Genomic DNA, 13,148 nt, shown 5'->3' on the forward strand with positions numbered 1-13,148 from the left:
ATAACACAGCAGCACACATGGGAGGGCGATCTCTACATCTGTTAATAAAGTGCACATTCACTGGGCAAGGGATCTGGGGGATGTGAGCATGAGGGTTGGTGAGTTATAGTTATGGTCTTTATGCAGCCAGAGAGCTTTAGTGCTCTCGCAGGAGATAGACGGGACTCTCCTGGGTTTGGTTCTTTTTGTCTTACCGATATTCACTGAAGCAAGGGCACCTAGACTTAAGATAATTTAGGCCCTACACTCGGAAAAAAAAAACATTTAACTCAGTTCCTGTGTTCATTCGGGAAGTTTCTACCACACATCATGGCCCTGTTGGTGTCTAAACAGGTGCTTAATTTTACACCTGTTCCTCTGCCTCAACCAACCATGGTAACTGTCTCCATGAAGGCTTAATCCTGCTATTTAGATGTTTGCCTGCAACCCTAAAAATGTTTTTCAGCTCCTCTGCCCTAGTATATGTACTATTGCTAATGGCCCCAATGATAATTCTGGGCAAGCTGACAGGAAATCCCTTCTTCATCCTAACCATTCAGCTGACCACCAGATCTGGTTTGACAGGTTGCGGTATTGGAGTGTTTCATCAGGTTCTGCCTTGGAATGGTGTACTTTATAACTTTCTGATTATTCATTCTGTCTGGCTGGTTTCATATAACGGTTCTTCCTTAAGCCGTCTTCATTTTGGTGGATCTCAGGGTTCTGTTTTAGGGCTCTTTATATGCCAAGTCTTCCAGCCGAGGGTTAGGGTAAATTTTGACATGATCCTGTTCAATCTCTTGTTTTTATTACTTATGAGCTATTACTAAGCTACCCGAACTGAAAATCTTTATTCTTGCATTTGTTTCTTCGAGATTGAAATACTGTAGCTCATTATTCACCTTAAAAATCCCAATAAAGCATCTGTAAGTTGTGCCAAATCTTGGAGGTTTTCTCAGTTGAATTTAAATGGTAAATGGTGTGTACTTGTATTAGCGCCGCAGCTGCCCTGGGGCAGACTGGTGCCACCGAGGCCTCTGACCGCCCGCAGGCAGACACAACAACTGAGACGGTTAAAGCAGGGGATCGAACTGGCAACCTGCCAGTTACAGGACCAATTCTCTACCAACAACTGTGCCACTTTCACCCCTAACAAGCCTTTGTTCCTTGGATTCTTGTCCTGAAACAAAGCCCTACTTTGCTTGAGCTCAAAGTCACAAACTGATCATTCGACGTTCTCCTTTTGATTTTTTGAAAGAGAGCATAAATCTTGGCTAGATTAATAATTATGACAAGTGTTGCAGTTCTAAAAGCAGCAAAGTGGCCCCAGACCATCACACTACCACCTCCATGTTTGACTGCTGATATGACATTCTGTTCTTAGTTTTACAGCAGATGTAACGGCACGCACAACTTTGAAAAATATTCTTTACATTTCCTTGTGTTCTCGTTGTCTGCTATTAAATTGAGTTTGATGAGCTATAGAAAACCAGAGTATCAAAAGAGCCAAATAGAAAATATATGTAAGGGATCAAATTAATTTTCCAATTGTTACATGTTAAAGAATTACACTCTGGCCAAACAATTCATCATAAGTCAGTATTAACAGGCAATATCTTATATAGTGTTAGTTACTGATTGTTATAAGAATTATTATTCTGAAGTCACTATGGCCTCACACCACTCGGACAGAGGAGGCCTGGAGACCTGATGTCTGTGTATAAGATCCACTGTTTTCTGATTGCAAGGCCAAATGCTGCAGCTGCTGAGGGATACTGATTGTTTACGATAGACTGTCTTTGTTTTGTCTCATGGGAAGGCCACGGTGCAGTATTAGGGGAAGCCCGAAAGCGAGGCAGGCGAGAGACAGGGCAGACAGAGACTGCAGCGGAACCGTGGGGTGCGATTACTTTCCAACTATGTGAATCTCTGCTCTGTTTCTCAATAAAGGTGCTGGAACGTTATACCACCGTCTCGTCATTTAGTAAAGATGGGAACTCAGTTACTATTGTTTAGAATTCCACCCAAAACTCCCACAACACTGATTTAGCATTTTATTATGTAAATTCAGTTGTCAACAAAAATGTATTTAAACATTGTTAACAACATAATCTTATTTAACTGGATTGTTTTTTTGCTATTCGATTAAAAAAAATATAGAAAAGCAGCTGTTAGTGTGATTGCCTCACACTAAGAAGGTTGTGGGTTCAAATCCTGTATGTTGATACATCCTTTATTTTAACCCAAATAAGTCTTGTTTGGTAATCTGTGTTGTAGGGCATTCTTTTCAACTTACTCTTTAGTAACCCTAATGATGGACATCCCTAACTATAACCCATTTATTGATTAAAAACGTAGTACACTTTGTTCAGTCAAACCTAAAACTCAACCCTTTTGTGTTTACGCTACCCAGTCCTGGGCCGATTAGGGCTGGATAAGCAAAATAACCCATAATTGGGTAATTCAGCAGTTTTGAAAGTGTATGCAAAATAATAATTTATTCTTTTAAGATCTCTTGGGTATTAAACGTGCTACAACAGCAGTCTGCAAAGGGACCAGTTCCCTCACATTTTCTCAAAATGTCTTTGTGCAAACAGTATACCCCGAGGACCATGCAGCCCTAAAGGGCATTTTCCCACTTAGATGATATGGAGCAAAAGCAGTATGGTGGAGTATTGTGGCATCTGGTGTGTACCTGCTCGGAGGCACCCTGAAAAAGGCTGAATTCAGAACACAGGTGGGAACAGAAGTTCAGAATTTTCGTCCATCTTTTGGCAATTACAGTATGTGAGATGGGCTTGGGATTAAGTGGTCCACTATTAACAGAAAACAAAGAAAAGAAAGAAAAAAACAGCAACCTGAGAATAAATAAATAAATACAAAGATAAAACTACCTAAATAAATCAAAATTTAGGTCTCAGACTCAGTGTGCCACTGAGCACACTGAGCTCCAAATCTTGACTTCTCTTCTGGCAGCAGGGTTCGTTGGGAGTCAGCTTGGAAGAGCCCAAGGAGCCAATAAGGCTCAAAAGCCACGCTCGCCGGAGAGTTTTCCAACAGACTTGGCTCCCGAAGGATGCCCAACAGTATCAACCTGGTCTTCTTTCTTTGAATTTCTTGGTTTGTCTCTGCCTCAAGTATGTTGCTGTCTTTTTCAAAAGCGATTTGGAACACGAGATAAATATAAGAACAACATCCCCCTGCCCCCCAAAATCCAGGGGGCACACATTGTAATGCCAACGCTCCTGCGCATGGAAATTAGTCATCTGAGGTGATTCGGGGGTCTGATCGGGAGTATTATTCTGCGCTTACCACTGCAGAATCCTCCTGGGCCAACCCTGAATTTGTTGGAAGAACCATGTTTCCCTTCTGGCCTTTGAAACCCTATGGGGACTCCCTGGTAGGTGGGTGAAGATTGTACCTGGAGCAAGAAATGTCCGGGTTTCCCCCCTGGACCTTTTACCCAGGGATGGACGAATCACACGTTGTGATTTATTCAGTTGCCCTCTCCTCTCTGTAATGTGCTCTTAAAATTGTCCTCAAGGAGGGGGAAGAGGTATCGCCACAAAATTTAAAGGGGTGGCCATGGCTCCCCTGGCAACCTTTCAACCCTCCAGCGGCTCTGAGTGTTTCTTCAGGAGTCCACACAAGCAGCCCCGCTTACAAAGTTTGCCTTTTACAGCCTCGCAGATCTAGGGTGTATTTTATCACGCAGAGGGCACCGTGCGCCCGACAGATCATCATTTTGGACGCACTGTAACTCAACTCGGGGTGCTGCAGCTGAAACCCAACGTTTCCTCCTCTTCCCAGACGCCGCCTGCATGCTAATGGAGGAGCTCGGAATAGAATGAGACAGCCAGCTTGACTCTGCGAGCGAGGAGGCGCTTTGTTTTCCTCCAGATCAAAGCAACGAGTCGTCGCTGGGAAAATTCCTCAGATTTCTCCATAAAGGCGCATACAGGTGACAAGTGGTCCCAACTTCACCGCACCGCCTGGAATCGGCGCGTTTTGCCCACAAGGGGTGCGCGGTACTCTTTTATTTTTAATTCTATTTTCATTTTTATTTTATTTTGACGCGATATTTCACTGCGCAGGCAGCGCATCCGCGGCCACGCATGACGCATCCGAGCTTTTTTGACCGGGTTTTAATGATCTAATCGGGATTGTTCCGATTTGGGTTAGGGATGGCGCACCGGAGTGTCCCGTTTTCTGACAAGTTTCCGCTGCTGTTTGGTATGTTCGTCATGTCCGCCCGGCTTCATGCGCGCCTCTCCGTGTAGAACCAGGCTCGGATTCAGAAGTTGGCCGGGAATAACAATAAGCGGAGTGCGCAGCGCGGAGGACGAAGAGCAGAAGTGACAGCGGCGTTCACGGGGTGTTGAGCTGCTGAATTTACTACCAGCATCATCAGCTTCTCTCTGCGAGGAATAAAAACTGAGAGGGGGGCACTGCTGCTGCCCACTCTCTCTTCATCCACACACTTTTTTGATTTTCTGCAGTGAATCCAGGCTTCTGGAAACGCAGCTGCGTAAAACTTGGCCAGATCTGGTCACATCGTCGCCTGTGTGCGCAGCCTGGATGGAAATGCGGCTCATGGAGGGAATTAAACAATAATATATATTTAAAAAAGCAAGAGGGGGGTTATTATCAGTCCCTCTTCCATTATTTCCTCAAAATGGATGCCTACGACAGGCTTTGGGGACGCCACTGGATAAGCCACAGTTGAGCTGATCTGCTCGGCATCTGAGAGGCGCTTGCAGGCGTGTGAAGTTTGGATAAATCTGAAGCGGCTGAAGGTGTGGGATGCAGTCTGGAGCCAAGACGCTCTCCGCAGGTGGAGGGGCGTCACTCTGCTGCCTACTTCTCCTCTGGCTTATCTACTCGCATCTGCTTAGAGAAGGTAAGGGCGCTTCCATCCAGCCTATTTATTACTTTGCCAGCAGCAACAATGTCTCCAAGGGTTGACAGGGATGCAGCTGCACACGGTGTGGTCAGATCCTTTTAACCGAGAGAGAAAATCCCCCCGGTGCGGAATAAAGCAGCCTTTCAGAGAAACTGTAAGACATCCAGGCTCATCAGTTTATTTATTCTAACCTTACTGAACCTATGACATCTTTGCTATCTAATTTAGTGTCTATAACGTCCCTATGGAGTCTCCACAGTTTGTCTTAGGATAGGAAGCCCGAGACAGTGAAAGCTGTAACTTTATGCTTTTAAAGGTAATAAAGATACATTCAATAATCAGCTATAGGGATCGGACTCAGCTCATTTTAAAATGATAGGCCTTGATCAGCAGTTCAAGTACGATCTGATTCCCCCCCCCCCCCCCCCCCCATTCTTTAAATGCATCAAAACTAATCTACCATTTATTTAGATACGCTCATCAGCAAACAGCATATGCTTTGTTGCACTTTCAGAATTTATAACAATCAGATAAGGGTTAGAGACACACAGGCTTAACACCACTAGGTTAGAAAATAGAGCTTCATGTCGACTTGATGTTATTTTTCAGATTGTGACGAGTGCAGTTGCAGTCAGACCAGATTTTTCTTAAAACTGTCATTTTTTAACTCTGATGTTCCCACCGTAACCATTACCTCTCTGCCTCTAAAATCAAGATCAACTGTGGCATATAACGTCTAGCCAGTATATTATTGGCAACAGACTTTAAATGGATGGGATGCGATCTATGAAGGACTAACGAATATTGCTTCCAAGCAACCCTTTGAGATTATGACATTGCAAAAACTGATGTTGTGATGACAACTGCTGTTCAATACATCACACTACATTACATTGTTAAAGAATAACAAATAACATACTAAACAACATGTGGGTTAAAATGAATGATTCCTGCCTATTCTTTATGGCTTGACCACTGCAGTGCATCACTTATCTCCAACAGTCAATCGTTGATAGTCTCTGAAAGGAAGCCAGAGTACCTGGAGAGATCCCATGCACCAAACATAAATCCCCCAACCAATAACCAATGACCCCTGAGTATCACTACAATACCGAGCAGCTCAGAGTGTATGATTTAAAAAAAATGCATTAATAATGATCAGATCAGAAAAGATATACTGCATTTAAAGTCTTCAGATAACAAAATTCATCGGAAATACTGCATAAATATTGCCTCTCAAAATGGACTTTATGAACAATTTTTTGATCAAAGTGAGAACATAGCACTCTAAATGGTGCTAGCGGCTTGCACTAACTACTTAGCAGGTTAGGTGCAAGTGTAAAACTTGTTCTGTAAAAGGAAACAAAGAATAATCAAGCATCGCTATATTGACTGTATGACTACTTCTTTGGTGAAAGTGTGAATGTTAAAAATGGCTAGCTCTAGCTTGTGTTGGCTCCTTAGCAGGTAAAAAGCTAATGTTAGCTTAAGTGCAACATGTACCTAAATGTGTAATAATAAAGTAACAAACAAAGCCCTAATATCATTGTGTATTTTACTATCTTACAATGAAAAAGTTTCAGTAAAGTCTGATAAGGGTGTTTTGTAGTTCAAAATGGAGGTTTTTAAAGGAAAAAGGGGAGGCCCTTACTAGTCACGTCATTAAACGAACAAGTTGGGTTACAGTTTTCACAAATGTCTGATTAAAACTATCCAACACCTACCACAAAAGCATGAACCTTACATTGGGTTTTAAAAAAACAATACAGCAACTGGTTTATGTGGCTCCACAATTTTCAATTGGAAACTACAATTTAAAAATCCAATAAATCTGTCAAAAATCTGGAGCACATTGTTTCCGCTTACGTTGTAGTACTTGGAAAACAAACAAAATATCTGAGAAAACTGAAAATTGGTGTCGGCCAGCAAAGGGTGGATAATCAATTCAAGGTGTTGAAGTTATCTTCAGATTTCTCCCGTCAGACTTTGATACTATGAACTATATTATGATATTAGAACAATGTTCCCATTATTCCTCCTACTGAAAAGAGAAAGGCCTTCACAGTTTTATATTTCTACCCCAGCTTAAGCTACATCTGTCCACACCACACTTTGCTGCTGAATAAAACATCCAGTGCTACGGTTACACCTTCAGTCTGACAAAGAACAGAGAGCAAAACGATGTTTCCCTGCACTTTATTTGCTTGCCTCCCATGACAGAGTATCTGGATTAAAGTGCTATTGTAGGCACTGTAAGAGAAGACTTAAAGTGCTGGAACTTGTTGGGAGATGTTATACACCCAGCTTGCAGATTAGATCTTTTAATCAAGCTTTGACCGGCAGGATAATTACCACTGTGGAGGAGGGACAGTGCACACATCAACGTCTTTGGCAGCTTGGCGGAAACAAAAGTACGCGGCGATGGGGCAAACCACGGCCTCTGATTTCCCAGCTTTTTCTATCCAAACACTTATTGTCATCCCTGATCCTCTTCTCAAGGCTTTGCATCTCATCAGAGAAGCCAGCCCCAGCCTCAGCTATTTTTATTGACTTGTTTTCCATCTGAAAATGATCTTGTTAGCGCGTTATTGTACAAATTGCTCAATCAATCCCTCATGAACATTTCTATCATTGATCTAGTCACAGAGTAAATTGATAGTTAAACCTTGGGATACTATTTGAAGTTTCACATTCGCCATATTTTCCTCTCTCAGCCGAATGTTAAAGGCGAGATAATCTGCATGTGCAGTTTTTAAATCTGACTAAAATCTTCCTTTGAAACGGGCTGTTCCGTGAAGTTGTAAAACTCTTCTCATCGCCGCACGTTTCTCACCGTTTTATCCCTTGTTATGAACAAAACCTTCCAGCACATGTCATGCATCCAACGAAACCTTTCAGTTGCAATAACCCAGAGGTCATACAGATGCAAATTGGTGGACAGAGAGGCTGTGCTGCCTCCACGATCCTCGTAGCTCATCTGTCATGGTGGCCAGGACAGAAAATCAAAGCAGAGCAGCTTTTGTCTGTGCATGCTTTTAGGCTTGCACTGATCTCGATAAATGGCAAGTCAGCCACTCTCAGCATCGGTGGTTTATTCGGCGACACTTTGGGGATGTCAAGATCTCTGTTCTGGATTACATTCCAGTTCAGTGGTGCAGTCGGAGTACAGCAGCAACCTCTGATGTCCTTGAGAAAATGTAAAAAGAACAGAGTAATTTAAAGACCACGTCTTGTTGTTGAGTAAGATCATGTATTACTAAATACTATAATTTTTATTTATTTTGGCATTTAAAGTCCGCCTCTAAATCAAAGAAGGATTTTTTTGGTTTGAAAGTGTGCAATTGTCTCTGTTTGGATTTCCATAAGGAAAGTATGTTTCACTCCCAGACTTTAATCCAGCCAAACAATCTTCATCGCCTCCCAACCTCAACTGTGAATCAAGTCTAATTCACCTCATTTATTCTCATTCATTTAGGTCGTTTTCACACTCGGCAGTCCAGTAGACTTGGTTCGATTGGGGACCAGATTGCAAATTTTCCGCTGGTGCGGTTTGCTTTCAAGCTGCACTTTTGTCAAACGAACCAAACCTTAAGACCAACCCGCTCAACCACTCCCCTGTGGTGACGCTGCACCAAGAAACGGAAGAAAAGAGGTTGGTCAGCAACACGGCAGCACAACTTCCTGTAAACCTAGTCTAGGCACTTTTTGCTGTTCTGCTGTCAAAGAAGAAATTGTGGATACATTCAAAACAGATGTGATAGCAGCAGCTATGCGTGCGTCCTGCAGCGCTGCCATGTTTGTGTTGGTTTGGCTGTGGGCTCATCAGGTCTTGCTATCGCGAGAATTCAGCTTGCAGGCAAGGATTTTAGCTGTTTTATCGCACATTTCAACAGTGGGCCCAGCATTAGCAGAGGATGACGCACAGCACCATGGAGATATACAGGACTGTCTCAGAAAATTAGAATATGGTGATAAAGTTCTTTATTTTCTGTAATGCAATTAAAAAACATGAAATGTCATATATTCTGGATTCATTACAAATCAACTGAAATATCACAAGCCTTTTATTGTTTTAATATCGCTGATTATGGCTTACAGCTTAAGAAACCCAAATATCCTATCTCAAAATATTAGAATATCGTGAAAAAGTATACAAGTAGGCTATTCAACTAATCACTTGAATCGTCTAATTAACTCGAAACACTGCAGGGTTTCCTGAGCCTTGAAAAACACTCAGCTTGGTTCAGTAAACTAAATCACAAGTATGGTAGTGGTTAAGAGACGACATAAGATTCTCACAGTAACTGGTGTACTGACCATGGCATTACTGTCCTTGATTGGCCTGCCAATTCCCCTGACCTGAACCCCATAGAGAATTTGTGGGCTATTGTGAAGAAGAAGCTGAAAGACACCAGAGCCAACAATGCAAATGAGCTAAAGGCCGCTATTGAAGCATCCTGGGCATCCATAACACCTCAGCAATGCCACAGGCTGATTGCCTCCATGCCACGCCGCATTGATGCAGTAATCTGTGCAAAAGCATTCCCAACCAAGTACTGAGTGCATTAATGGACATTTTCAAATGTTTGATTTTGTTTTGCTGTTATATTTTTTTTTTTACTTGGTCTGAGGAAATATTCTAATATTTTGAGATAGGATTTTTGAGTTTTCTTCAGCTGTACGCCATAATCAGCGATATTAAAACAATAAAAGGCTTGCGATATTTCAGTTGATTTGTAATGAATCCAGAATGTATGACATTTCATGTTTTTTAATTGCATTACAGAAAATAAAGAACTTTATCACAATATTCTAATTTTCTGAGACAGTCCTGTATATGTTACACAAGGGGGATGAGATTTCTGCGTATGAGGGGGCGGCGCGTGAGCAGGGGCGCATGCAACTTCATTGAACTGATGGCAGGTCTACACAGATATTGAGCAGGGTATTTACCATATATGACTTTCTTCATTAGTATTATTGTTCAATTACAATTGCATTTACCCAGATTACCCTGCCCTGTAGTCCACTTCCTGCTTTTGGAGCAGTCTCCGGTCCACTTGGCATTCCCATGTGTATTCAAACCGCTCCAGCTGAGGTCTAGGTTTTGAGGTTTTTCTGGCTGAAAACCAAAGATAATGATTTCCCTTTTGTTATTTCAACCATAATAATTTTTTGTCAGCTTGACCTCAGCCTTTGTATCTCCATTGCTTTGTTTTATAAACATAGGCCTGTTAAGTGTACAACCCGTGACAAGATGGTTCCTGAAGGAGTGGTGGTGCACCTTCCAGTGGATTGTGGTCTGCCAACATCTATTTAAGCTTACTTTGGTTTATATTTAAGGACAATATAATAAGAAGATAGTTTAGTGTATATTCCATAGAAAATTTAGATCCTTGTCTGAACTGAAGTTTCCAAAATGCTGACAAAGTTTACAAATCCAGCATATCCCTCAAGAGACCGATGTTTAAAACTCAAAAGGATAAAAAAAAAGAGTGAGCTGCAGTGCGTTCAGCTCTTTCTCACTCTCTTGCAGCCTGAATAAACCATAGATGTCTCTGGACCTGTCAAAGAAAATAGTTTCATTTTAAATAGCTTTTTACATTTCTATGCTTCCCTTAAATACATTTTTTTAAAACCTCGCCGATGTTGAAAACAACTCACTTTCAGTCTTTTTCCTCTCTTCAAAATGTCATCACTGAAGAATGTTATTTAGATACGGTAAGTTCACCAGTGGGACGATTTTTGAGTATCCAATCAGCAAATCATTTTAGAAGGCTGACCAACTACACATTTTCTCAATGGATAGGGGAGAAAGAAGGGATTTTTAACCATTCACAGCAAAGTGAATATGAAGGAAATCACCGTTTGAGAGTAAAACTGTTCGTTTTTCCCATTTAAGTGTGCACTCAACTGAGCTAAATTTGGTGTGTGCACATTTGTGAACTGTAAGGCTTGTTATCACAGGTTTCCATTATCTAGCTACACCCTTTAAGAGGTATTTCAGTAAGTATTTTAAAGAAATCCCATCACAGACATTTTATTACGACCCTAGGTAATTGTGTCGACTTGCGCTCAGAGCAGAGCGCAGTATATTTGTTATATTGAAACACAATGAGCGTCTTTCATTTGTGCCATATTAGCAAGTACTCTTTTACAAAATTGTCAGGCAGGAACAGCAATATTACTCAAGTAATTTTCCTTGCCTCCCTTCCAATCTTTCTTTCCTCCAGTAAATGTGTAGAAAACCACAAACTTTGCACAAAAAGTAGTTAAATTTGTGTTTTGTCAATTATATCTTTTATCTAACTTCGCCTCTTAGCAATAAACCTTACACCGTCGGTGGCTGCCTATTTCCCTCTTAAATTATGTCCTTTTTTGTGAGTAAAATGCATCTGTGTGTTGAACATGTGGGTTGCAACCCTTGAAAAGCTTGCCACATTTTCTCTGCTGATAACAAACAGCTGTGGGTGAAAGCAGTATGATGGTGTGTGGGGTGCCACCTCCCTCAGTGGAAAAACAACATAGCTCGTCATATTTGGAGGAATCTCAATGAGGATGATATCAACATGAGATTATGGCACCAGTGGCCCCATATAGCTACCCATAAGGCTTCCCACGTACTTGTGTCTGCGGAAGTCCGTGCATACATGAGGGGGACGCTGCATGGACCGGTATGCGCAAAGCTCAGTTTTTTATGTGTCATATTCGCATCAAACTGTTTCATATGTGACGCCGAGCCTGAGCCCTGATCTGCTCCAAGCAGGCAGCAGCGAGGACGCGTGGTGTCACATCCACTGTCTGCGCCGTACTGACAGGTGTGCGGGGAGCGCCTGCTGGAGAAGAAACGGCTCTAGGCACTCAACTAACCCATCAGACATGCTACTATTCATTCCCCCGCTTTCTCCCACAAGCAGAAAGTGTGGGAAACGTACATTTTGCACGTTGGTTAGCTGATTGATGGGCAGCCCCGCTCTGCCGTTGAGCAACGTACATAATGGGTGTAAAGCAGAGTGCATGCTGCTCCGTATGTGAAAGTGGTCTTGAGATTTATTGTCAAAAAGCGTAGTTACAACAGTGATATGATAGACCAAGCGGAAATTTCCTTACTTAATATGCCAAATATATAAATGTTGATTAAAACCTCACAACAAATTGAATAATTTGACTAGAACTTAGAACCTAGAACTTTTGCACATCTTTGTCATGTTTGAACCACAAACTTCATTTCTTTTATGTGACAGACCGACACAAAGCCCATAATTGGGAAATAGAAAGGACATGATAAAAAGGTTTTAAATAGCTTTTACAAATAAAAATCTGAAAAGTGTCCTTTATTTAGTCTCCTTTATTCTGATACCCCTGAAATCCCAACATCCACCATGGAAAGAGCGTGGTACAGTTACAGGCCTACCAAGACATGGCAGGTTGGTGGGGTCATGATCCGCAGCAGTTTGTGTCGCTGTTATTTACACCCACCTGATTTCTGTTTCATCTGAGCTGTATTTAAATCAGTGTTTTCTGTTCCCTCATTGTGAAGTCATCTGTTGTCTTCCGTGGATTTCTGTGCTTCCTTGTGTCTTTATTAAAATATACCCATCCAAGATGTGTCTGCTGCCATTTCAGTCCTTCACAAACCACAAGCTGTGACAAAGAATCCAACTTTTACAGAACGTGGAGTACAAAACATACAGCTGAAAGCAGAGGTTTGCATACATTGGATAACCACATTTTTCTATGGGACTGAGACTCAAAACACAGACTTTTTTTTGTCCTTAAGCCATTTAGCAATCAATTTGGCCACATGCTTAGGGTCTTTGTTAATTTGTAAAATCCAATTTTGCCCAAGTGATAACTCCCTGGCAGTTGTGAAATATTGCTTCAGGATTTCATCATCAAACCAAAGGATCTGGTCTTTGTCCCTGAGTACATTTGTAAATGCTAATTTGGATTTTTATGTTGCTTGTTGAGGAATGTTTTACTCTTTTTTTGAGTGGCTTTTTTGGACCATTTTAGTTCAGGACACTGGATGATGAAACTCTCTTAGCAGCTTCAACCAGTGTATTCACAAGATCTTCTGCATTTACTCTGGGGTCGATTTGCACATAAAGCACCAAAACATGTTCACCTCTAGATCCTATGTCCTTCCTGAACAGTATCATGGCCGCACATTCCTATGGCCTTTATAGCTACATGTAATTGTTTGAACGCATAAACGCAGCATCTTCAGGCATTTGAATACCGTACAACGAGGAAACAGACTTGT

At 41.7% G+C, this 13,148-nt stretch overlaps 1 protein-coding gene across 1 annotated transcript in view; it reads left to right on the top strand.

Moving 5' to 3' along the window:
• The first annotated feature begins 3,634 nt into the window (after positions 1–3,634).
• tafa5l (TAFA chemokine like family member 5, like) overlaps positions 3,635–13,148 on the top strand; it is an 83,002-nt gene continuing 73,488 nt past the window's right edge. The window contains exon 1 of the mRNA XM_012862014.3: positions 3,635–4,879. Coding sequence (XP_012717468.1) covers positions 4,783–4,879 — 97 coding nt within the window. The 5' untranslated portion in view covers positions 3,635–4,782. The remainder of the gene's footprint in view (positions 4,880–13,148) is intronic.

This window comes from Fundulus heteroclitus, chromosome 1 (assembly GCF_011125445.2).
Source record: "Fundulus heteroclitus isolate FHET01 chromosome 1, MU-UCD_Fhet_4.1, whole genome shotgun sequence".
NCBI classification, from domain to species: Eukaryota; Metazoa; Chordata; class Actinopteri; order Cyprinodontiformes; family Fundulidae; genus Fundulus; species Fundulus heteroclitus.